Source organism: Lissotriton vulgaris, unplaced genomic scaffold, assembly GCF_964263255.1.
Source record: "Lissotriton vulgaris unplaced genomic scaffold, aLisVul1.2 SCAFFOLD_815, whole genome shotgun sequence".
Classification (NCBI taxonomy): domain Eukaryota; kingdom Metazoa; phylum Chordata; class Amphibia; order Caudata; family Salamandridae; genus Lissotriton; species Lissotriton vulgaris.
The window spans coordinates 665,520-690,102 of NW_028243422.1; the positions used below are offsets into that span (position 1 = coordinate 665,520).

The 24,583-nt window shown below is 45.0% G+C and overlaps 1 protein-coding gene across 1 annotated transcript in view; it reads left to right on the top strand.

The window, feature by feature from the left end:
- LOC147668407 (E3 ubiquitin-protein ligase TRIM39-like) overlaps positions 1–24,583 on the top strand; it is a 321,248-nt gene that overhangs the window by 157,490 nt on the left and 139,175 nt on the right. The window contains exon 4 of the mRNA XM_086948575.1: positions 16,945–17,175. Coding sequence (XP_086804701.1) covers positions 16,945–17,175 — 231 coding nt within the window. The remainder of the gene's footprint in view (positions 1–16,944; positions 17,176–24,583) is intronic.

A 24,583-nucleotide genomic window follows, 5' to 3' on the forward strand; every position in this document is an offset into this window, starting at 1 on the left:
CTACCCTGTACCTCGTGTTGGATGTGATTCAAGCACCTTAGGTTCATGGCTGTATTGCGCCCAGGAATAAACCCACATTGGTCCTGGTGTACCAGATGCTCCATATAAGGTGCCAGACGGGTGGCCAATAGTTTGGTCAAGATCTTGACGTTCGTATTTATCATGGTAATCGGACGATATGATGAAGGGTCATGTTTGTCACCCCCCGGTTTAAGGATCATGCAAATTTCCCCCGTGTCATACTCTGTGTGAGAAACCCGCTCTCGAACACTTCGAGAAATACTTGTAAAAGGAGACGAGACAGTGTGTCCCCGAACTCATGATAAAATTCAGGTGGGAACCCATCACTCCCTGGCGACTTCGCATGCGGCAAGCGGGCCAGAGCCATACGAACCTAGGCTAGCGTCAGGCCTACATCCAGGTCCTCCCGGACCGAGTTCGAAAGGTTCGGCAGGGTAAATCCCTGTAAATAAGGGAGATAAGAGGCCTCGGAAATATCTGGGTCTGCGGTATATACTCATCGTAAGTGAGATTGGAGAACCCCGAGGATGTCCTGTTCCGAATACACCATGTCCCCGTTCAGGTCTCGCAGGGCTACGATACGCTCCGGGGTCTGCTTCTTCCTGAGGATCCAAGTAAGGAGCCACCCTGACTTGTCGCCCTCCCTATGAAGGCGCTGCCTATATTGGCCCAAGGTGTATTTGTCGAGCCGATCAAGGATATCATGTACCCGGCTCGGGCAGTCTGCTCCTCCACCCTCTGCGGAGCGACAGGGTCCACCGAGGTTTGGACATGTAAAAGAGTATCCTCTGCTTTCCGGAGATCCCGGAGGAGCCGTTTCCCGGACTACATAGGTGAGTCCCATGCAAGCTCCCCTCACCACCGCCTTTAGGGCCTCCCACTTGGTGGCCAAGGAAATGCCTCTCTCTTCCCAATTAAGGTCCACATAGTAAGCGTACCGCTTGGATTTGGGGATGTTGTGAAGCAGTGAGAGTGTGGTCTACCATAGGGGGAGGCTGTATCACCAACCTTACCTTTCAAATATAGGGCAGACACAATGGCGTTTTTATTTAACTAGGTTTCGTCTGAACACATTACACTTTTTATTTGCATTCCCACAACAGGTGGGTTGGTGTGAGAGTTTACCCTTGTGTGCTTGTAACAATCAAGTTTCTCAAAACACTCTTCATCTAATACTTTTTTGTTCCCTGTACAAAGATCCAAGGAATAGATTTATTAGACCAATTCTGTTATCTCTAGGATCCCGTAATTTAAAAGAGGGATACGAACATTTACTCTCATTATCAACTCCAGTAATATGCAATGCTGTTCTTAGCTTTATCAGAGTAGCACTCAGTATTAGAAACCGATATTAATTAACTACTGTTATGGACTGTTGACCCTCATAAATGCAATTAGCTCATAGTTGGCACCAATATTTATTCATTGTATTTGTATTGGAAAATTGTTTTTTTTAATATATATGTTCTCTCCCAAATTGACCTGTAAATGATGTGTTGACAAACTTTATAATGGTCTGAAGTTAATTGTGGGAACTTTTAAACTGTACAATGCTATGTTATACTTTTATGATTCTGTTTTTATGAATCGAAATAAAGTTTTCAAATGAAAATGAGTCCCATGCAAGCTCCCCTCACCACCGCTTTTAGGGCCTCCCACTTGGTGGCCAAGGAAATGCCTCTGTCTTCCCAATTAAGGTCCACATAGTCCCCAAAAGCTGTTTCTACATGTGCTTTCCCCACCTGATCTCGAAGGATATCCACTGGAAGCCTCCAAGTCCGAGGACGAGTAACTGGGGCACCCCACATAATGTCCATTTTTAATTGGAGTACCTGAAGAAGTCAGAAACTCCCTTTGCATCCAAAGCTGGCCAAAGTCATGCACAACCCTGTAACCATACTGACTGTCAGTGTATATGGTCACTCTTAATTTTTTCCCAAATTTGCAAGCTCTTGCCAATGCAATTAATTTGGCTACTTGTGCAGACTTGACTCCAGGTAAATAGGATGCTTCAACTGGACCCCACAAAGTGCATACAGCATACGCAGCACTCAATCCTCCTTCCTCGTGTCTCATACATGAGCCATCTACAAATAGCTCATATTCTGATTGTAATAATGGTTCTTCTCTAATGTCTGGGCATGGTTTAGTACTGTATTCTGTGAGGTCGATGCAATCATGCTCAACTTCCTCCTTTACCTCTTCAAAATGTGAATCAGGTAACAATGTAGCTGGATTTAGGACAGTGCATCGGGCAATGGTCACATTTTCTGCACCTAGAATGATTCGTTCATATTTAGTCAGCCGACTAGGATTCAAATACTGTGTCTGTGTCCTTGTTAACAAAATCACAACTGCATGTGAAACATACACAGGTGCAGGATGTCCCATAATGATGGATTCACTTTGCTCAAGGCTCATGCAAGTTGCAGCTACTGCTTTCATACATCCTGGCAATGCAGATACCACTGGATCCAGTGTAGCATAAAAATATGCCACAGGATGTCTCATTAAACCATGTGTTTGGGTCAGAACAGACAATGCACAATTGTCACGTGCATCACAGAATAATACAAATTCTTTTGAATAGTCAGGCATCCCTAATGCTGGAGCTGAGCACAGACAGTCTTGCAGCTTCAGGAAGGCAGTCATACTTTCGTCATCCCAGTCTACTGGGTACTTTGCTCTCTTTGTTGTCATCTGTATCAAGGGTTTAGCCAAGACTGCAAATCCCACAATCCACTGTCTGCAATAACCTACAACTCCAAGAAACATTCTGATTTCTTTTCGTGTTTGAGGTAGATTCAAGTTTTTGATTATTCTGATTCTTTCCGAGGTAACTCTCCTGACACCTCTCTCTATCTGGTGCCCCAGATATTTCACTGATGTGGTGCAATATTGCAACTTTTCAGGCGACACTTTGTCCTCCTTCAGCCAAATGATACAGTAATGCAATGGTATTAACAACACAGTCATTTTGGGTTTTAGACGCCACCAATAGATCATCTATATACTGCTCGAGGACAGATTTTCCAGGCAGCACCAATGACTCAAGATATTTTTTCAAAATCTGATTAAAAAACGATGGACTCTCGGTGTACCCCTAAGGGACACGATTCCAGTTGTAGACATAGTTGTTGAATTTGAACGAGAAAAGATATTTGCTATCTGGATGTAAAGGTATGGAGAAAAATGCATGGCACAAATCGATTACCGTGAACCATCCAGCTCCCCACGGTATTTGATACAAAATCACTGCAGGATTTGGCAAAACTGGACAACATGGGACGACAATCTTATTAATTTAGCGGAGGTCTTGTACGACCCTGTACTTTCCGTTCGGTTTCTTTATGCCAATTATCGGTGAATTACATGGACTGCTCATTATTTCTTTTAAATAGCTTGCTCAACTAAGCGCTTTATTTCTGCTGCAACACCAACTTTTATTTCTGGGCTCATTTTGTACTGTCGAAAATTTGGGTAGACTGCACCTTCTTTCACTGTCACTTTTATTGGATCGAATGAAATATCAAGGAGAGAGGTAGGGAGAGTAACTGACACTCTTGTTCCCCGGTCAATAACAAATAAACAAAAGAAGAGTGTCTGGGAGAAAAAAGAAGAACTAAGCTTGGAGCTCAATAACAACCACACTAGGATGTTAGGAAGGCCCTCACTCACCACCTAGTGATGACATGCTTCATCATTGGGCCCCACCAAAGAGACCGAGTGTCTCTTTGGTGTGCTGCAACGCCAGGATTACTGCGGAGCTGGATGGTGAATATAGGGCGTGTTGAGTGAAAATGAAAATTTAGTGAGTGATGAGGGTATTTTTAAAAAATTGTCAGTAGTGTATCTGATGCAATTTTATTAATGATCACTAAAGACAGACAATATAAAATATATTTAAGGATCCAGTCCACTTTTAATTGAATGGTGGGATCCTAGAGAGTAGTCAACATGTTTCTTGCCATCGAAACGGTGTCAATTTACCCGGCAATTCTTCAGGACTGGGTGTGATAAACCCTGGCGGTATGGGCACTCTAAGGCCCACCCTTACCTAGGGACGTCATATGTAAAAATAAAAAAGGTGAAAAAAGTGCAAAAAAATTAGGAATAAAGGATTAATTCCTAATTACTCCTGGTTTAGGAGGCTTCTACTGATCGTTTCTGCACTTTTAAGGTGTTAAGAATAAACACCAGGGGTCTCAGGAGGGGGGTGGGAGCGTATTCGGCACACCGCCCTCGACGCTCGGCACCCGTAGTGTACCTACGTCGCCCTCGTACTGGACCCCTTTTATTGGATCAACATTTGCCATTAATCCTACATCTTTTCCAGTGAAATCCCACACTTCAGGATTTACTGTATGCTGTAATTATTTTGGTAAATCTTCTACAGTCATCTTTTTATTCTCAGTTTCTTGTTCTGCTAACATTAATTTATAAACTCCATTTTCATCTGGTGTTTGAATTTCTACACCACCAGGGGTGCCAAAGATTGTGCAATTAATTTTACACAATAAGTCCCTACCTAATAGGTTCACTGGACTAGAGTTGCACACTGCAAATTTGTGCATTTCTTTTAAAATTCCCTATTCTGATTTCCATCTGTGACTGGGGTACTAATTTGTTTATTAGAAACGCCCACTACTTGGATTGCTTCTCCCGAGAGGGGTAGGTTTGGAACGACTGCTGTTCTCACATTAGAACGGGTAGCACCAGTATCCAACAAAAAGGTAACATAATTTCCCTCAACTTTTCCCTCAATGTATGGACCTGACTGATCTACTGGCACTCGTCCTCCCCTCTCAGGAACCGTCAAACTATCTTCCTCGAAAAATGGTTCACTCAAAAGAAATTGTGATGTCACTGCATCTCTCCTTCCACTTCCCTCCCAATTAGTGGTATCCAAACTGTATTTAGCTTGGCTTCCAGAATCTGGCATAGGTGCAAGTGGTAACTGGTTCTGTATTACCTGGTGCTGCTGCTTCCTTGACACCCCATTCTGCGTCTGTGGATTCAATTTATCACTTTGGACATTATTACTCAATACAGCCTTACACTCTTTCTTCTAATGCCCCAATTTTCCACACCCGTGACAGGGAAGTTTTTGCTTTGCCTCATCTCTATTGAATTTTCCCCATGGTTTACCCTCATTTCCATATCATTGAGTTTGATTATTTTTCATTTTACTTAATTGGAGTTCTTGTTGCTCTGCCAATTTTACCTGTGCCCACATTACATTTTTCTTCTAGATTCTTTCGTCTATTGTCAATTTCATCTCCACAGTGTTCTGCATATATTAGTATTTCATCTACAGGCAAGGCCTGCCAGCAAATTTTATGAACTTTAATCATTTACGAAATTTCTGGCTTTATCCCTGACACAAATCGATAAATAAAATGTGTCATGTCTTTCGTATTAATGTTTTCCAAACCACTGTACTGCTTGAATACCTATAAAAGACGTTCATAATATGTATGCACAGATTCATCTTTATTCTGAGTAGTTCTGTCTATTCTAGTCCAATCAGTTTCTTTTGGGGGTACTTTTCCTTTCAAGCATAGTATTACTTGATTGTATTTCTTCATAACCTCATCCGATGGGGCACCCGTCTTTGAGTCTCTAGGGTATTCATCATTAGGCCAATCAACAGATATTTTACATTCTGTCCATAAATCTATAGGAACAACAATGTCAAACAACCCATCTAAGTCTTTTAACAATACCTTTGAAACCTTCACAAATCTTTCAACCTGCCTGTACCATTCTACAGGTTTCTCTCGAAGTTTTGAAAAATCATTTGTAAATGACAAAATATCCTGTCGGGACCATGGGACATGCACATAACCTCCTCTTGTTACTTCTCTCATTGGGCCCAACCTTTCTACCATATCTGGTTCTTTTAATACATATTCAGATGCAGCACTTTTCGCTTGAGCTTCTTCCTTTTTCTTTGTCCATCTAGCTTCCCACCTGTCTAAATCACCCCATTTTTGTAATAATGACAATAACTCCTTAATTTGCACTTTTCGTACTGACACATTCATATTTTCTAGATCTTAGTCAGAAAATTCAGCTCGATAAGGTTTCTGTAACACTTTAGATTTTCCAATATCAATTCCCATATCAGCAGCCATATTCATTAATTTTTCATGAAATACCTTTGTGTTTTGAGTAATACTTTGACATATAAACAACAATTCATCTTCCCTGAGTGTATTCATTCTTTCTAATCCCACATTTCCAGCAATCATTTCTTCAAAATCAACTCTTAATTTAAAAATATCCAATACTTTCGGCTGTGATTTAGGCTTTTCTATTTCTCAAGAGCATCTTTCTATTTCTTCAGGTGTTACCACTGTGGCATTTCTCGTACCTGAGGATGTTTCCATCCGTACCTCTCTAGAGCTTGTAGGAGTGTTTTTCCTGACCGAATCACCCACTGGTTCTATTATAGGTAAATCCATAAGGGAATTCACTGACTCGCACTCACTTGCTTGATCGTCAATTATCAAAGGTTCTTTTCTAGGCTGCACTACAGGTGTAGTCAAGACTGGAGTTTTAGCACCAGTCTGTTTATCTTCATATAAGGGAACAACTGGACCTATAGTTACCAGAATAGTCAAAGCTTCAGGACTGGTATTTAACTGGGAGATTTTCTAAATTAACTCACTTCTCTGTTTATTTATTGCTTCTCGCTCTTTTTCTTGTAAGACTTTTTCTAATGAGGTTTCATGTATGACTTGTGGAACCAAAGGTGGTTTCAAGAACGGGGCACTAGGGTTAACTCTATTTTCTTCCTCATGGTAAGGTGGTGGATTTTTCATTAACAAATCCTCCAAATAATCTTCTTCTGAATCACCACTAATCATTACATTTTTTGTTTTCTCTATACATTTACTTCCTGATGGTTCTTCTAGCGCAAATACAGGATATAATCCCTCTACCAACATTGATTGTCTCCCATTTCTTCATCTGCTTATCTCTTGTCTCTTTAGGATAAAACTTACTCCAATGGCTATCGTTTCTGGGTCTATCTCGCTCAAAAGCCTTGGTTTCCCATTCTTCTAGTGCTTTGTACTGAGTTAATCTAGGTCTGGGATCTAATTCATTCATGCGTGTCCTCAAATCGTACAAAATTCTACCATTAAAAGTACCATTTTCTGAAAGTGCTAAAACACCATCATCTTTAGTGTATTCTATCCAGTTCTCTAACCACACACAGGAATGATAGCCCCTTTCTACCATCATGTATGATGCGGGCATATTAGGTGGTGGAATAATAATCCCTTCTCTGGTTTTAATCGTTTTATCTTTCTTGAAGAAATTCTTCACTCTTTTAATGAATTACATCTTTCTCTTTCCTCCATACATGATATGAGGTCTTCCCCTTATGAATTGCTCTTGCGCAAATCCTAAGTACCTCCTATCGGGTCTATTTCCTATAATTGCTTGATCTATATGCCACATTTGTTTTGCACCAATGAAATTAATATGCAGCTACACTCAATTGTTTACTAAATGCTTCACCAATACTAGTGCGTTTCTTATTTTCAATAACCAATCAATACTTAGAATTTAAACAACTCTGACCAATAGTTGCGTGGCTTTTCCTCATGAGACAAGTTCTCACGCTCCTGAACTCACCCCTCCTTTACAATTATTACCTCAGCAACACGCCCGCTGTCTCAACCAATACCAGCTCAGCTCTAAGTGACGTCAGCGCAGCTCCGCAACCGGCTTCCTCCTTTGCAAGGTAATACAAAACATATTCTTTTCAGTTTAAAATGCATTTCTTATTAATTAACAACGTAGAAACCTTCGCCACTGTGCCTAAGTAACTAATTCAAAGGAAAGATGGTTTGCACTTGCTACGAGTAAATCCCTTCTGCTTACTCTTCATACACTACGAGTAGATCTCTTCCGCCTACTCTCCATACAAGCATTAGAGAACTTGCTACTCCCTCTGGCATACCCTTTCTAGGTAATATAAGGCCAAAGTTTGACCAGCGAATTCCTTTGCTATCATTTATTCACACAATTATACAGAAAAATCCCTAATTAGTGCTTCCGGTTTTACCTAACCACTCAAGTACTTCCTTAGACAAGTGACCTCACTGCAGTGTGGCTTCCATTTACCATCCACCATTCTGCCCCTAGGGATTTCAAAACAAACACAGAACAATACGAACAGGTTTTGGTTAAGACTTGAAAATCAACATAAATCCATATAAAAATCAATAAAAAAAAATTAAAAAATCGACTAACTACCAATCTTAACTAAACCCTAACCATCCTCTGCTACCAAAAAAATACTTATAGAGCGCAGGCTCATCTGCTCGTTTTACCATACTCACCTGGGCCCATAAAATCATTCACACTTTGAACAGGTAAACCCGTGCTTCAAAGCAGATATATAACTTTCTTTAGGACCTATACCCTTGACTTACCAATCCTAGTCACTGGTACCTAGAGTCCTAAGGGATCAAGGGAGTTAGCTAGAAAATAGGTAGTAAAAATAACATTTCCTGTATAAAATACCCGCAGACTCTGGAAAGGTTTAAACGCTTTATCTATGTAAAATGAAATATCAGAGTCCACAACCAATTGATTAAAACTTGTTCAATTAGAAAGAATATGATCAAAGCGAAATTACATGAAAACTTTACAAGACTTTCTTTAAGCATTGAAACATAGGAAGGGTAAGAAAATGGGAAAAACAGAACAATGACGAACCCACATTTATCATAGTTACCTAAAATGGTGTGAAGACCAACCCTGGCCATGAGTAAAGGACAGAACCCCGAAAGTGCAGGTGCCAGCAGGATAGAACAGGTGCAGACCCGAATTCAGGACAGGTAAGGACCAAATTGGATCAGGACAGGACCACCACAGGCTAAGACCAGCACCCACAGCTAAAGTGCAACGCCAGCGTCACACCCCTCTCTGCAACTACAGTCAGACCCCGATTTGGTTATCGAACTCCTTCCCAGAACCTCGATTGGATTATTGAATCTTCTGACAGAGTGCTCCGCCAGCACCTCTGCTCTTGATCGCCTATTGAGTACGTTGGGTTAGTGACAGGTCAGCTATTCAGACAAGTCGGCCGATCTAACTAGCTAAGCCTACCTTAGTTATACCATTTTCCAGGGCAGTGTACCACCTCCCAATGTTGCAAATGTGTGAATCCCGAAATTGAGGAGAGGTCATCACACCATATTACTATGAGGTAACTTCCATTCAGTATTCAAATTAAAGTTCCCTCCCATCAATTTATTTTCCCATGCATCTTTATTCCACCCGGCAGTGAATGTATCATTATCAATAACATTGAATTTAATTTTGTACAGTTCAGCTTCCTCTTGTAGAGTTGAAGGGTCAGGTTCCCAAGGTTTTCACAGTCAAGTCTGATGCTGGCATGGATTCAATGGCATGGCTTGTGGACTCGGGTGCAGTCAGCGCATGCTCAGTTTCAGGGCCCAAGATGGAGCAACAATGTACTTGATTGGTCCAAACACGAGCTAATCGCAAAGTCAAAGAAGAACAGTTTTAGAACAAAGAATAAAAGAATGCACTGTATACCACTTATCTCTACTCTATTCCCATTACTTTATTTTAGCTACAGCGTTTGGAATTAGGCAGAACAAACAGTTTAGTGAAAGCAGCAAAGCAAGCGGTTAGCATGTGAAACTTATAGCAGTCATATTTAGCTCTAATGCGCAGAAGCAAAGTTTTCCCACCAAAGAATAAAGAATACGCCATGTTACGTGAGAGACAGACGCATGCGCATAGAGAAGTTCCCGCATTGCGGCGGCCATATTAGGTCACTTGAGTTACGATTAGTAAAGAAGCACATAGGCAAGCATTCCCCAGCTTAATAGAAATGTTGTATGATGCATAATTAGTAAGACGAAACATGTTTATTAATACGTTAAATGTTAATTCGAGAGGATTGAGTCGGAGCAAGTCTCTTTACGTACGAAACCTTGCTCCATCACCACCTCCAAAGACAAATCGGCTCGGAAAACCTCGAGGCCCGTGGATAACCTGGCTTCAAACGTTTCCAAGCCTAAAGATTCTGCTTCGGCTCCGAAACCAAGAACCTCGGAACCAAAAGCTAAGCCTAAGGACTCTACCACGCCTCTTAAGGCCAAAGATAAAAAAATTCAACGCCAGCTCTGCTCTGAACCGAAAAAATCGGCACCGAAAACGGTTCCCAAGGAAGAGGAACTTTTTCATCTGGATCCTGTTGATCCTAAGCAGAAAAAGATTTATATTAATCTAGAAACAGGACATGTCACAGCTGTGCCATGTAAAAAGAGAAAGTTAGACACAGCACCTGCTCCCCCAGTGCCTGTGAAGAAGGACTCTGTCACATCACCTATGTCTCCTTCTTCTCCTATACCACTTTCTAACCCACTTCCTCTCCCTAACCCTATTACACCACCTCTGTCTGTAACTTCTCCACCACATACACCTCCAGATGATGATGTTGATTACCTAGGGGTGGGGGTGACCAAAATGACCCGTTCACGGATCCAAATGACCCAGATGATTGGGAGTACCCTAGCCCAACAGATATACCAGATGACCCAAGCCCCCACACATACCCCTCAAAACCCTCTCCCCTAGACGATAATATTGGTTTTGGACAGTTAATTAATGGGGCTGCCATCTATCATGGCATCACAATGCACTCAGATGTAGCAGAGGAGGACTTCCTTTTGGATACATCTGAACAATCCCAAAAGACAGTGCAAATATTGCCAATGATCAAGGGAGTCATTAAGCATGCCCCTGAAGTGTTTAAAGATCCCGTACGTGCCAGGATTCTTAACCCTAGAATAGATAAAAAATATAGACCTGCCCCTGAAGATCCTGCTTACATTAAGGGACATCTGCCTTTGGATTCTCTAGTAGTTTCCAACGATGGAAAGCGCGCCAACTCCCAAACTTCCGGGGATGCGCACCTCCTGATAAAGAATCCAAATTGCTAGACTCTTCTGGCAAAGCCAACACGCAGGCACTGCTGGCTAGATATGATAGGGCTCACTATGACCAACTAGAAACCCTATTACAACATTTGCCTGATCAATATAAATCCCAAGCAAATGATCTTATCCAAAAGGGCAAGCTAATTTCAAACGTGTCAATAAAATGCACATTTGACGCAGCAGGCGATGCCTGTAGATCCATCAATACCAGTGTGCTCCGTAGGCAACATCCCTGGCTTCGCATCTCTGGCTTTAAGCAGGAAATCCAGATTACCATCCTCAACCAGCCGTTCAACCAAGAACAACTTTTGGGCCCGGCTGTGGACACTGCACTTGAAAAAATTAAAAAAGACACTGAGACTGCTAAGTCCATGGAAGCTTTACAGTCTCCACAAACACGTGGGTCCTTTCGCCGCTATAGAGGGGCCTCCAAAAACATGGGCGCAGACACCTCATCTTCGTTTAAAGCCACTACACAAACATCCCCCAATAGAGGATACTTTAGAGGCGGATACAAAGGAAATAACAATAAAGGAAGAGGTTGAGGTAATAACAACACTCGTACCTCCCCCGCCACAAAACAGTGACTTCCCTCCGCTCCCCCCGAGACCATTCCCCTCCAGTCGGGGGGGAGATTATCACAGTTCCTACCTGTCTGGAATTCCATCACAACCGACAAATGATCCAGTATGGTTACTGCTTGGAACTTACAGCTACCCCCCATTCCCCGCACATACCACCCAAGCAGCGTCCAATGTCCACAGATCATCTCACGCTCCTAAAACAAGAGGTTCTCTCACTGCTTCAAAAGCACGCAATAGAGTCTGTTCCCTTACAGGAACAGGAGTTTACTTGCTGTACTTCCTAATACCCAAAAAGGACGGTACTCTAAGACCAATACTCGACCTCAAACACCTCAACCTATATATACACTCAGATAATTTTCATATGCTCACTCTCCAACAAGTGCTCCTGCTGCTGCAACAAGGCGATTTCCTTGCCACACTAGATCTCAAGGACGCCTACCTCCACATTCCCATACATCCCTCTCACAAGAAGTATCTAAGGTTTGTAGTGGACGTACAACACTATCAGTTCAAAGTCCTTCCATTCGGAGTCACCACCACACCGAGAGTATTCACAAAATATCTTGCGGTAGTAGCAGCACATCTCAGAAGACAACAGATCCATGTCTTCCCATATCTGGACGACTGACTAATAAAAGCCAAGTCATTCAACCAATGTGTTCAACACACTCGCCAAACCATTCAGACATTACACAACTTGGGGTTCACAGTCAACTACACCAAATCGCATCTCCAGCCCTCTCATATACACCAATATCTGGGGGCCACAATAAACACCTCCACAGCTTTGGCATATCCCAGTCCAGCCAGGATAGCCAGCATACAAGCCCTCGTCACAAAATTTCAAGCACAACACTCCCTCCCAGCCAGAGTGTTCATGCTGCTCATAGGCATGATGGCATCTTGCATTTTTATTGTACCTTATGCAAGACTTCAAATGCGTCCATTACAGGAATGTCTAACACATCAGTGGATCGGGCTCAAGGACAACTTACAGATCTGGTATTGGTGGACAGCCGCACATATCGCTCTCTGCAGTGGTGGAACACAAATAACTTGTCCGAAGGGCGGACGTTCCTCGAACCTGTTCCACAGCTAGTACTCACAACAGACGCATCACTCACAGGATGCAACTCCTCGGAGTTGCATGTCTCCTCGGACATGCAACTCGGGCAAGTGGGCCACTCAACAAAAAGTGCTCCACATCAATCAACTTGAACTAAAAGCAATATTCCTAGCACTAAAATCATTCCAATTACAGGTACAAAACAAAGCTGTCTTGATCCGGACAGACAACATGACAGCCATGTACTACATACAAACACAAGGAGACACACATTCTCTGCAACTGTCCCAGCTCGCACAGAACATTTGGAGATGGGCCATTCCACAAAATATATATCTACTTGCCAAACACCTTCCAGGAGTTCATAATCAGATTGCGGATCTGTTAAGTCAACAGACACAACAGATTCATGAATTGGGAACTACATCCGCAAGTTCTTCTATCATTTTTCCACATATGGGGCCAACCAGACATAGATCTGTTCGCCACACACGACAACGCAAAATGCCCAACCTTCGCCGCCAGGTTTCCACACCCGTTGTCCAGGGCAATGCGATATGGATGAACTGGTCAGGCAGATTTGCGTATGCTTTTCCTCCACTTCCACTTATTCCACTAGCGGTACGCAAGCTCCGACAAACAGTCTCTCAAACTAATCTTAGTAGCTCCCACATGGGCACCGCAACCGTGGTTCACGACACTGTTGGAACTCTCACTAGTTCCGCACCAAAAACTGCACCTGTCCCCATCCCTGCTAACGCAGAACCATGGAGAGATCAGACATCCAGATCCAGGTCAACTGAATCTGGCGATCTGGCTCCTGAAGTCCTGGAGTTCGGTTACCTTAACCTACCACTGGACTGTATGAACATCATTAAAGAAGCCAGACGCCCCACTACTAGAGCTTGCTATGCTGCAAAATGGAAAAGATTTGCCATTTACAGCACCAATAACCATATTGATCCACTGGATGCCTCCATCCAAAATATCATTTGCTACCTACTGCACTTGCAAAGATGTAATCTAGCATATTCATCCATATGTTTACATCTAGCAGCACTTGCTGCTTATTTACAAAACAGATCACACTTGTCACTGTTTAGAGTACCTGCAATTAAAGCCTTTATGGAGGGCCTAAAAAGAATCATCCCTCCTAGGTTACCACCCTCTCCAGTGTGGAACCTAAATATTGTTCTTACCAGGCTCATGGGATCCCCATTTAAACCTTTACACAAATGCGAACTACAGTTCCTCACATGGAAAGTAGCTTTCCTTGTTGCCATTACCTCTCTTAGAAGAGTAAGTGAGATCCAGACTTTAACCATACAGGAACCGTTCTTACAATTACATCGTAACAAAGTGGTTCTCAGGTCAAACCCAAAATTCCTTCCTAAGGTCATCTCTCCATTTCATCTTAACCAATCAGTGGAGCTACCTGTGTTTTTCCAAAACCAAGATTCCACATGCAAACTAGGGGCCTCTATGGCCTTCTTAGGAAACATTCCGCTAGAAGACATTTGTAAGGCAGCAACATGGTCTACACCACACACTTTCACTAAACACTATTGCGTTGCTGTGCAAACCAAGCAACAAGCTGCTGTGGGCCAAGCTGTTCTTAAAACTCTCTTTCAAACTACTGCAACCGATACAGGTGACCACCACTAGGGGAGATACTGCTGTACAGTCTATGCATAGTGTGTGATCTGCAGCTCATATTACTCGAACAGAAAATGCTACTTACCAGTATGCATCTGTCCTTGGCATGTAGAGCTGCAGATTCTCACACGCCCACCCGCCTCCCCGGGACCTGTATCTGTTCCAGTTTTATCTTATTTAGATACACACACATGGACATCTTTTTCTTTTCTACTAATGCCATCATTTCCCATCATGGAGAAAAACAATCTAAGGATGGAGTTGATGCCCATGCGCACTATCGTACAAGGGAGGACTCACCTATCTCGTGACTACAAACCAGGTGCAAGCATCCGAGCCCAACACCAGATGGCGATCTAATGCATAGTGTGTGAATCTGCAGCTCTACATGCCAAGAACAGATGCATACTGGTAAGTAGCATTTTCCTTATCTGGTAATTCTCCATTTTGTAACAGAATGCACATACTTTCTTTATGATTTTGAACATGAAATTACCACATCAGTGATTACCCACCATCTGAATAAGCGCCATTGTAGGACACCCACTCAGCGTCTCCTTCTGGGCGATCAAATCCATTGTGCTGGCAGGACAGGGGCAGCCCGCACTCCCCAAATCTTGTGTCTTCCATCCCAAGGGATGAAACTTCCTGACCTCCCTTCTTTTACATCAACTTTTGACTTCAGCCTGTCTCCGCCTGCGCTGGGTTCTCTTCCTTGCCCTCTCTCCACTCTTTGACTGTCTCTGCCTGCGCTGGGTTCTCTTCCTTGCCCTCTCTCCACTCTTTGACTGTCTCTGCCTGCGCTGGGTTCTCTTCCTTGCCCTCTCTCCACTCTTTGACTGTCTCTGCCTGCGATGGGTTCTCTTCCTTGCCCTCTCTCCACTCTTTGACTGTCTCTGCCTGCGGTGGGTTCTCTTCCTTGCCCTCTCTCCACTCTTTGACTGTCTCTGCCTGCGGTGGGTTCTCTTCCTTGCCCTCTCTCCACTCTTTGACTGTCTCTGCCTGCGGTGGGTTCTCTTCCTTGCCCTCTCTCCACTCTTTGACTGTCTCTGCCTGCGGTGGGTTCTCTTCCTTGCCCGCTCTCCACTCTTTGACTGTCTCTGCCTGCGGTGGGTTCTCTTCCTTGCCCTCTCTCCACTCTTTGACTGTCTCTGCCTGCGATGGGTTCTCTTCCTTGCCCTCTCTCCACTCTTTGACTGTCTCTGCCTGCGCTGGGTTCTCTTCCTTGCCCTCTCTCCACTCTTTGACTGTCTCTGCCTGCGCTGGGTTCTCTTCCTTGCCCTCTCTCCACTCTTTGACTGTCTCTGCCTGCGCTGGGTTCTCTTCCTTGCCCTCTCTCCACTCTTTGACTGTCTCTGCCTGCGCTGGGTTCTCTTCCTTGCCCTCTCTCCACTCTTTGACTGTCTCTGCCTGCGGTGGGTTCTCTTCCTTGCCCTCTCTCCACTCTTTGACTGTCTCCGCCTGCGGTGGATTCTCTTCCTTGCCCTCTCTCCACTCTTTGACTGTCTCTGCCTGCGGTGGATTCTCTTCCTTGCCCTCTCTCCACTCTTTGACTGTCTCTGCCTGCGGTGGGTTCTCTTCCTTGCACTCTCTCCACTCTTTGACTGTCTCTGCCTGCGGTGGGTTCTCTTCCTTGCCCTCCCTCCACTCTTTCACTGTCTCCGTCTGCGGTGGATTCTCTTCCTTGCCCGCTCTCCACTCTTTGACTGTCTCCGCCTGCGGTGGGTTTCCTGCCTTGCTTTCTCTCCACTCTTTGACTGTCTCTGCCTGCGGTGGGTTCTCTTCCTTGCTTTCTCTCCACTCTTTGACTGTCTCTGCCTGCGGTGGGTTCTCTTCCTTGCACTCTCTCCACTCTTTGACTGTCTCTGCCTGCGGTGGATTCTCTTCCTTGCACTCTCTCCACTCTTTGACTGTCTCTGCCTGCGGTGGGTTCTCTTCCTTGCCCTCTCTCCACTCTTTGACTGTCTCTGCCTGCGGTGGGTTCTCTTCCTTGCACTTGCTCCATGGATCGACCGTCTCCGCCTGCGGTGGATTCTCTTCCTTGCACTCTCTCCACTCTTTGACTGTCTCTGCCTGCGGTGGGTTCTCTTCCTTGCCCTCTCTCCACTCTTTGACTGTCTCTGCCTGCGGTGGGTTCTCTTCCTTGCACTTGCTCCATGGATCGAGCGTCTCTGCCTGCGGTGGATTCTCTTCCTTGCACTCTCTCCACTCTTTGACTGTCTCTGCCTGCGGTGGGTTCTCTTCCTTGCCCTCTCTCCACTCTTTGACTGTCTCTGCCTGCGGTAGGTTCTCTTCCTTGCCCTCTCTCCACTCTTTGACTGTCTCTGCCTGCGGTGGGTTTCCTTCTTTGCACTCTCTCCATGGATCGAGCTTCTCTGCAGCTTCACAAATTCTGACCTCTCTACAGTTCATGAGGTGTCTGAGAGAAGGGGGAGGGCAGGAGTGTGAGAAGAGTGGAAGACGGTAGAAGGGAAGATGGTAAGAAATTGGGAAAAGCACATTAGTGATCTGATATTTGAAGGATCTATCAACCCCTCCACCCTCCTCCTGGACTCCGACTCTAAGGACGGCTTGTAGAAAGCTTTTTAATATCTAAACAGCATTTCTTTGCTTCTGACAGAACAAGCTAAGAACTGAGAAGAATAAAATTCAGTCTGAGTTTGAAAAGCTGCGGCAGCTTCTGGAAGAAAATGAGCAAGCACTGCACAGAAGACTGGAGGAGATGGAGACAAAAATTACCATGTTAGAAAATGCAAATATCACCAAACTGTCCAATCAAATCACCTCTCTCAAGGTCCTGATAACAGAGCTAGAAAAAAAATCTGAAGCGCCAGCGTGGGAACTCCTGAAGGTGAGATACTGATTGGGATACAAGACAAAAGAAGCAAATGAAATATTCTTATTTTGTGTGCAGCATTATATGTGTGAATGAAACACACATGATCTCCTGGCTGGGTCAATGCACAGTGACCTCATGCTCTCTGAGAGCTGCAAACAATACACAGAGATGGATAATTTACATTGTCCCACTTGATGCTTTGAGCCCAACTCAATATACAAAATGTTTAATGTACAGTGACTGTTTACAGTGTGATATACAAGTTAATAACCCATCTATATACAAATTATTTATGCATTTTATCTATTAGGGAGAATGCAATACACCAAGCAATTCCAGTGACCGTAAATAATATATGAAGACCAAGGAGCAATGGGGCAGATGTATCATTGTAGCAGTTTGCGAGTCTTTAATAGCGTTTTTTTTTTGTGAATCGCTATTAAGGATTTGCAAAATGCTATCCTTAATTTCGAATCGCAAATTGCGTTTCGCAATTAAGGAATCCCTTCCTATTCATTTCAATGGGCCAAGAATGAATGGGAATTGCATGCGCAAATTGCGAGTAACCAATAGGTACGCGCAAATTGCGCATGCAATTTCAAGGGTGCAAGGGTCCAAAAGGACACCCTGTTGCACCCCTGAAATGTGCATGTGTGCACATGTGGCTCACATACATGTATGTGTACCACATGGCACTTTAAAAAAAGAAAAAAGTGCTTTTTTCGAGGAAATCGCAAATTACTACCAACTTAAAGTTGGTGGTAATTTGCAATCCTTTACAGCAATGTCGCAATTTGTAATGGCTACTAGAATAGCATTTAGGAAATAGCAAATTGCGATTCTCTAAATGCATGCACAAAATAGGGAATCTCAAATTTAGCAATTGCTTTTTTTGCGAGTAGATTATTCTTTCCTACATTGCTCACAACTAAATTGTGATCGCAAACGCTGAAATTCTGCAAATTGCAGCATTTGCGATCGCAATTTAGCTTGATACATCTGGCCCAAAATGTGTTAAAAGTTAAATAAAAATGAAAAGCTTAATGAGAGACAACCCCTGAGAGACTTGGAAAGAAAACAAATTCCTCCTTTTCTAAGAAATTTGAAAACATTTCTGTTCTAATGTGGTTACTTTTCTCCTGATGCAGGTTACCACCAAACCTCTTGTTAGGATGAACAGCTATATAACTAGGCATTTGGAATAGGTAATGGCATGCTCACTGGTTTTTTTGGCGTCCCAGATAAAGCTAGAGTTTGCCACAGAAAACTCTTTAGTTTGAAGAATAGTGACAATTTGATATTCCGGGTAACCCTTGATTATATTGCAGTGTGCGAGATGAATCTCTGCAAATTGCTGCCCAGCAGCATTAGAAATGTGATTTATGACTGTATTATCTTGACACCCTAAATAGCAACCAAATTCCTCACCAATATGACTTAGGGTGGGCTTAAAGGTATAAATCTACTTATTGTGGTCATACTCTGTCACTTTAACAGTGATGCTCTGCTCAAATAGGTTGATTAGTTTACAGCCAAGAAGCTTCCTGAGAAGTAGCTCCATGTAAAGGGCACTAGATGATGGTGACATAGAACATCCAGGACATCCCTCCGAGGGTGACGGAGAGCAACCCTCCGAGGGTGACATAGAGCATCCCTCCGAGGGTGACAGAGAGCATCCCTCCCAGGGCGACAGATAGCACCCCTCCCAGGGCGACAGAAGTACCTCTCCCAGGGCGACAGATAGCACCCCTCCCAGGGTGACAGAGAGTATCCCTCCCAGTGTGACAGAGAGTATTCCTCTCAGTGTTACAGAGAGTATTCCTCCCAGTGTGACAGAGAGTATCCCTCCCAGTGTGACAGAGAGCATCCCTCCCAGGGTGACAGAGAGCATCCCTCCCAGGGTGACAGAGAGCATCCCTCCCAGGGTGACAGAGAGCATCCCTCCCAGGGTGACCGAGAGCATCCCTCCCAGGGTGACCGAGAGCATCCCTCCCAGGGTGACCGAGAGCATCCCTCCCAGGGTGACCGAGAGCATCCCTCCCAGGGTGACGGAGAGCATCTCTCCAAGGGTGACGGAGAGCATCTCTCCAAGGGCGACAGAGAGCAGCCCTCGAAGGGGGCAGAGAGTATCCCTCGGAGAGCAAAAGAGAGCATCCCTCCGAGGGTGACAGAGAGCATCCCTCTATGGTTCCACAGCCAGTTCTGAAACAGTGTGAGTTGAAGTAGTTTGTAGCGACCATGACCTGTCAATGTTGGTACAAACATGTAATTTACCAGTTAATCTAAACTCATGCTCAAATGCCATGTATGCTTCTAGGAAAATGATACATAGTAAACCTATGTTTCCCTGGGTGACCAATTTGTGAATCAAGCCCACCATCACCAACGTAGCAAAAGGTTTGGCCCATAGTTTTGCGTCAGTGAAGAGAAATGAAATGGGACTCGTAAGACCTACAGTCCAAGGGAGGCTCATCCTTCTTTCGAGAGAGGACCACTCTTGCCTCCTGCTAGAATTATGGCCCCTGACCCCTTGATATGACCTTGCAACGCTTTCTAGGATGCTCTTCCATGATCTTTGATGTAGCCTATCTTTTAAATACAGGAAGATGATACCTGACCTGTTGGTTAACCTCTTGTGTCATCAAGGACGATGGCCCATGACCTGTTGATGAACGTCAAAGGGTCCTATGCGTTTGGTTTATCTGATAACAGTGGGCATTGAACCTATGGCCGTCATGTACTACTCATGCAGCCTTGGAGGGACGTATTATTAATATTATTACCATGGCCCGGGGGCATTGCACCTATGGCAGTCCTGTATTACTCCTGCTGCTTTGGAGCGACTTAATATTAATATTATTACCATGGGCAATGGGCCGGTGCATTGCACCTGTGACTCTCATGTATTACTCATGCAGCTTTGGAGAGAAGTATTATTAATATTATTACCATAAAGAGGAGCATTGCGCCTATGGCCGTCATGTATCAATCCATCTATCAATCATTTGTAGATCACGCTACTCACTCGTGAGGGTCTCAAGGAGCTGGGGGGAGGGAATATGGGGGGTTGTCGCTACTGCTTGAACAGCCAGATCTTGAGAAGGCTCCTGAAGGTCAGCAGGTCCTGGGTCTGTCGCAGGTGGATGGGGAGGGGGTTCCATGTCTTGGCAGCGAGGTGGGAGAATGAAGTGGGAGAATGATCTACCGCTGGTGGTTGATCAGTGGATGCGAGGAACGGTTGCAAGGGCGAGGTCTGCGGAGCGAAGCTGGCAGTTGGGGGTGTAGAAAGTGAGTCGTTTGTTGAGGTATGTTGGTCCAGTGCTGTGGAGTGCTTTGTCAGCTTGGGTGAGGAGCTTGAAGGTGATCCTCTAGTTGACGGGGAGCCATTGCAGGTCTCATGTGGGCAGTGATGTGGCTGTGGAGGGGTATGTTGAGGATGTGGCGAGCGGAAGCATTCTCTATGCGTTGAAGTCTTCTCTAGAGTTTGATTGTGATTCCTGCATAGAGGGCGTTGCCGTAGTCCAACCTGCGGCTGACGAGGGCTTGGGTGACCGTCCTTCTGGGTTCGGTGGGGATCTGTGGAAAACGAGCCCGTAATCCTATCGATGCCCAGGCCGCTGGCGCAAACCGCCTCTTAGTTCCCATGTTGAATAATTACCAAATAAAGAGACGGGCGCTGGTAGCAGGAATCAAGAACAGAGTTTATTTCTCATGAGGAGAGCCAGTCATTTCGGACACGAAACACAGTGTCTTTCGGGAGGTGCTCTAACAAGTGAGCTGAGACTCTTGCTTTTATACCCTACAGAACACTCGATAACACAATCAGGACTGTATGACGCAAAAGAAAGACATCCCTATAATCCTCGTGGTGATCCTACCCCACATACATTCACAATGGGGACCCTTGACCTGCTGATAAGAGGGGAGGGTAATCACGCAGCTGAGTGTTTCGTAGGATGTGTACGCCTGATCATAGCCCAGGGGGTGGGGTGGCTAGGATCAATAGTGGGTCTCTTGAGGAGGAGTGACTTCATACAATAAGGGCAGTAAATGGTATCTCCTGGCTTAGGCGATGGCCTCGGACATGTATGGTCAGCCGGACTCGGGGGAAGGGGTCATCAAGGAGTGGTATTCATGCCGCGTGGACAATCGAGAGCGGAGGGGAGGCTTGTCAACAGAGGGGCATTCATGGAAGGGGAGGAGGTGTTGGTCAGGCGCGCCCGTGACTCTCAAGGACAGGGCCTTGCAGAAGAAAAAGGTTTATGACTTGCCCATGTGAGGAGAAGGGAGGGGTAACCAGGGTGGACACAGGGACAGAGTCACGCAGAGAGAGAGAGAGAGAGAGAGAGAGAGAGAGAGATCCTATGACCCGTACATGAGAGAGCGGGGGCAGCCAGGTGCAGCTGGGGAGGGCTACGTCAGCTAAGGCGAAGGATGCCTCTTCAAGAAGGAATGGGGGGTTTTGTGCGAGTCAAGTGGGAGAGTTGCCTTTCACAGCAGGGTCGCGCAGAGGGAGAGGGTTTCATGGTCTATGCATGAGAGAGGGGGGGGGGGTTAAGATACGCGCAGGAGGGAAACCGGGGATCTCAATGGGTAAAAGGCCATGGTGCCTAAACTGGTTGTACATACGTATAGGGGTAGGGGCTCTCACTGGCAGAGTGATACGGCCAATAGTTTACAGTATTCATGGTGCTCACAGGGAGAGGAGTGAGAGAAGAAGGGGAATGAATGCTGTCTATGTACATCAATTTCTTCAACTTTCACAGTCGCCCCTTTTTACATGACAGCAGTCATTTTTGCCATCGATGGGTTTACAGGTAGACAGGTATCGTCGATGAATCAGCATTTTGTCGATACTAACATTTGGCGTACAATCATAGACAGTTAAGGTGATGGGCAGAATGCAGTACATAGGAAATTACCTTTTCATTGAGTTCCTAGCAATTAAACGCACTACATAGCAAAAATCTTTCTGACTTAAAAAATGTGACCAATGAACAGTTTTGACCAGGTAGTTGAGAGCGGAATTCAGTTCAATACACAATATTTCTTCGCCACAGTGTCTTTTTGTCAGTGAGCCATCACTGGTAGGCTCTAGTCCGAGTACTTTCGTTGGCGCTGTTGAGCACCGGCGGTGGAGCTATAGGTCCAGCTCGGTTCTTATCCTTACGCGTTGCAGGGTGCGGTCAGTCCTCTGCTGTTAGACCACAGTCCTGTTCCCTAAATAATCCGGTTGGTGGCGCCTTATGCTCGGCACCCATAGTTCTATGGCAGCACCCTATTCCCAGTGGAATGCGGTTCTTTCCCTTGGCAAAAAGTCACGTGGAAAAGAGGGTGAGTGTCGTTCAAATAGTCGATAGGTGAGAGGGCGGAGTTGGGTCAGAGTTCCTGGGACACACAAAAGGGACCAAGGGAGCAAAGGATAACAAGCAGGCAGGCCCATCAATCAGGCCCAAGGAAGGGGGACGGAGACTCCAGGCACACGTGGGTTAGCAGGCGGGGGGGCTTCGAGGCGGCCCACCGTTTTCCATTTTCCACGTTGAAATCGCGGTCTCGTCCCGTATCCTGTTGCTCTGCGGCTCCGCCTTTGGTCGAGGTCACACGAGTCCCAAGATCCGCAGCCAGGCTGTACGTCACATCTGACCCATCTCCTTCGGTGATCGTGAATCTTTGAATAGGTACAAGACAAGGTTTTAGAGAAATGGCAGAAGAAGGTATCTACGCATGTGAATTCCTCCCTCAATTCTACGCATTTGGGAGATACGCTCATTGGTCACAGTCAGAGGTCCATTACCAAGCAGTGCATGTGTCAGCATTCCTACTGAGTTTATGGCAGGTTTATTCATTGTCCTCTTTATAACTCAAGTGAGGATAAATGATATTCCCATCAACTGTGCGTTATATCATATTCAATATTACGGAGCATTTCCCTTCAGGACTGGCTAACATTTTCAGACAGGGCGGGGGGTGCCATCATCGACAGTCAGGTAAAACAGTGTTTTCTCGGGGGCCAACAGCTACTCCTGGTCATCATGTTTATATTCGGGACAGCAACTGGGGTCTATCAAAAATGGGGCGGGGATGCTTCGGGCGCTTGCGCTTGGGTGCAAAAAAAGGGGTGGGGCAATCTGGGCGTTGGGGGTTCAATCTAGACGTTGGCGTTCGTCTCTGAAGAACAGACATAAGGTGCCATTGACATACAGTTCCCCTATAAATGGCCAGATTTGGGGGACTTTAGTCGTCTTACCTGTCCTTTCCTTCTCAGCCAATTCAGGTTCATTCATTTTGCAGAAAGGAGAGGCAGTAATATGGCGAGATACAATCATTTTAGTTTCGGTCAATTTCGCTGAACACCTTCGCGTTCAATATGTATCAAATCAGACTGGTGCCGGTGGGGCACAATTTTACCAAAAAGAGGGAGAGAAAATAGGGAGACTCTCATAGAGAGTGAGAGTCGTCCGCAATCTAAACGAGCCATTCGGTACACGTGTGACATGTAGGGAGAGAGAGAGAGAGAGAGAGAGAGAGAGAGAGAGAGAGAGAGACGTGTACAAAAATAGGTCATTTAGTGCGCTCACAACACGGAACAGCAAAGGTCAGGTAACACGCAGATACAGACAGAGGGAAGACATAAATTCGTACATTACACACACACAAACTCAGACAGGGAAGACGGCACATGTATTACACATATACGAGACATTCACGACAAGACAGGAAACAATTGTTAGCCTACAGGATCTGTTTTTATATATGTATCCTACGTATCTTTACTATCCTATTTTATCTACGTGCTTAGTTCTTTCTACCCTTCCCCCCTTTCCCTTCTTGCTTGTCACGCCTGCGAGCGTTCCCAATTACCAATACTCACACCTCGGTTGGTCGATCAGTAATTAACCTGGTCGTGCTAGTTACCCATGGCTGGATCTTAAACCATTTTCAGTTCCTTCCTTTGGTGGGAAGTTCTCCAGGCTGAGGCAACGGCAAGTATTGATCGGGAGAACAGTCGGACAGCTTGGCTATATCTATAAGAGTGTGAGAAAGGGGGTAGTGCATTTTGAACATCAGCAACATTTCTAACTTCCTAGACGGGTGGTGCCGTGGCAACCCTTACCCGTATAATTTTTCTTTGTCCTTTCCCTACCTAGTCAAACGTCCAGTTACATTATTTAACACGTCATTTCTAGTCAATTTTTCGTCATTCAGTACCTGTCCAGTTTCTATGTCAGTCCATCCTCTCAGTCGCTATGTCCTAAGGAGGAACAGTCGTGTTAAGTCTACGTCATTTAAAAACTTTATCGTTATAACGACTACACACATATTCCCTCTTTCCCTTTTTTGTCGGTGGTCCGATCGTCGCTCTTCCACACTTCAGCCGACGTTCTGACGTGACCTGCAGAAGGGAGGAAAGAAGGGGTGG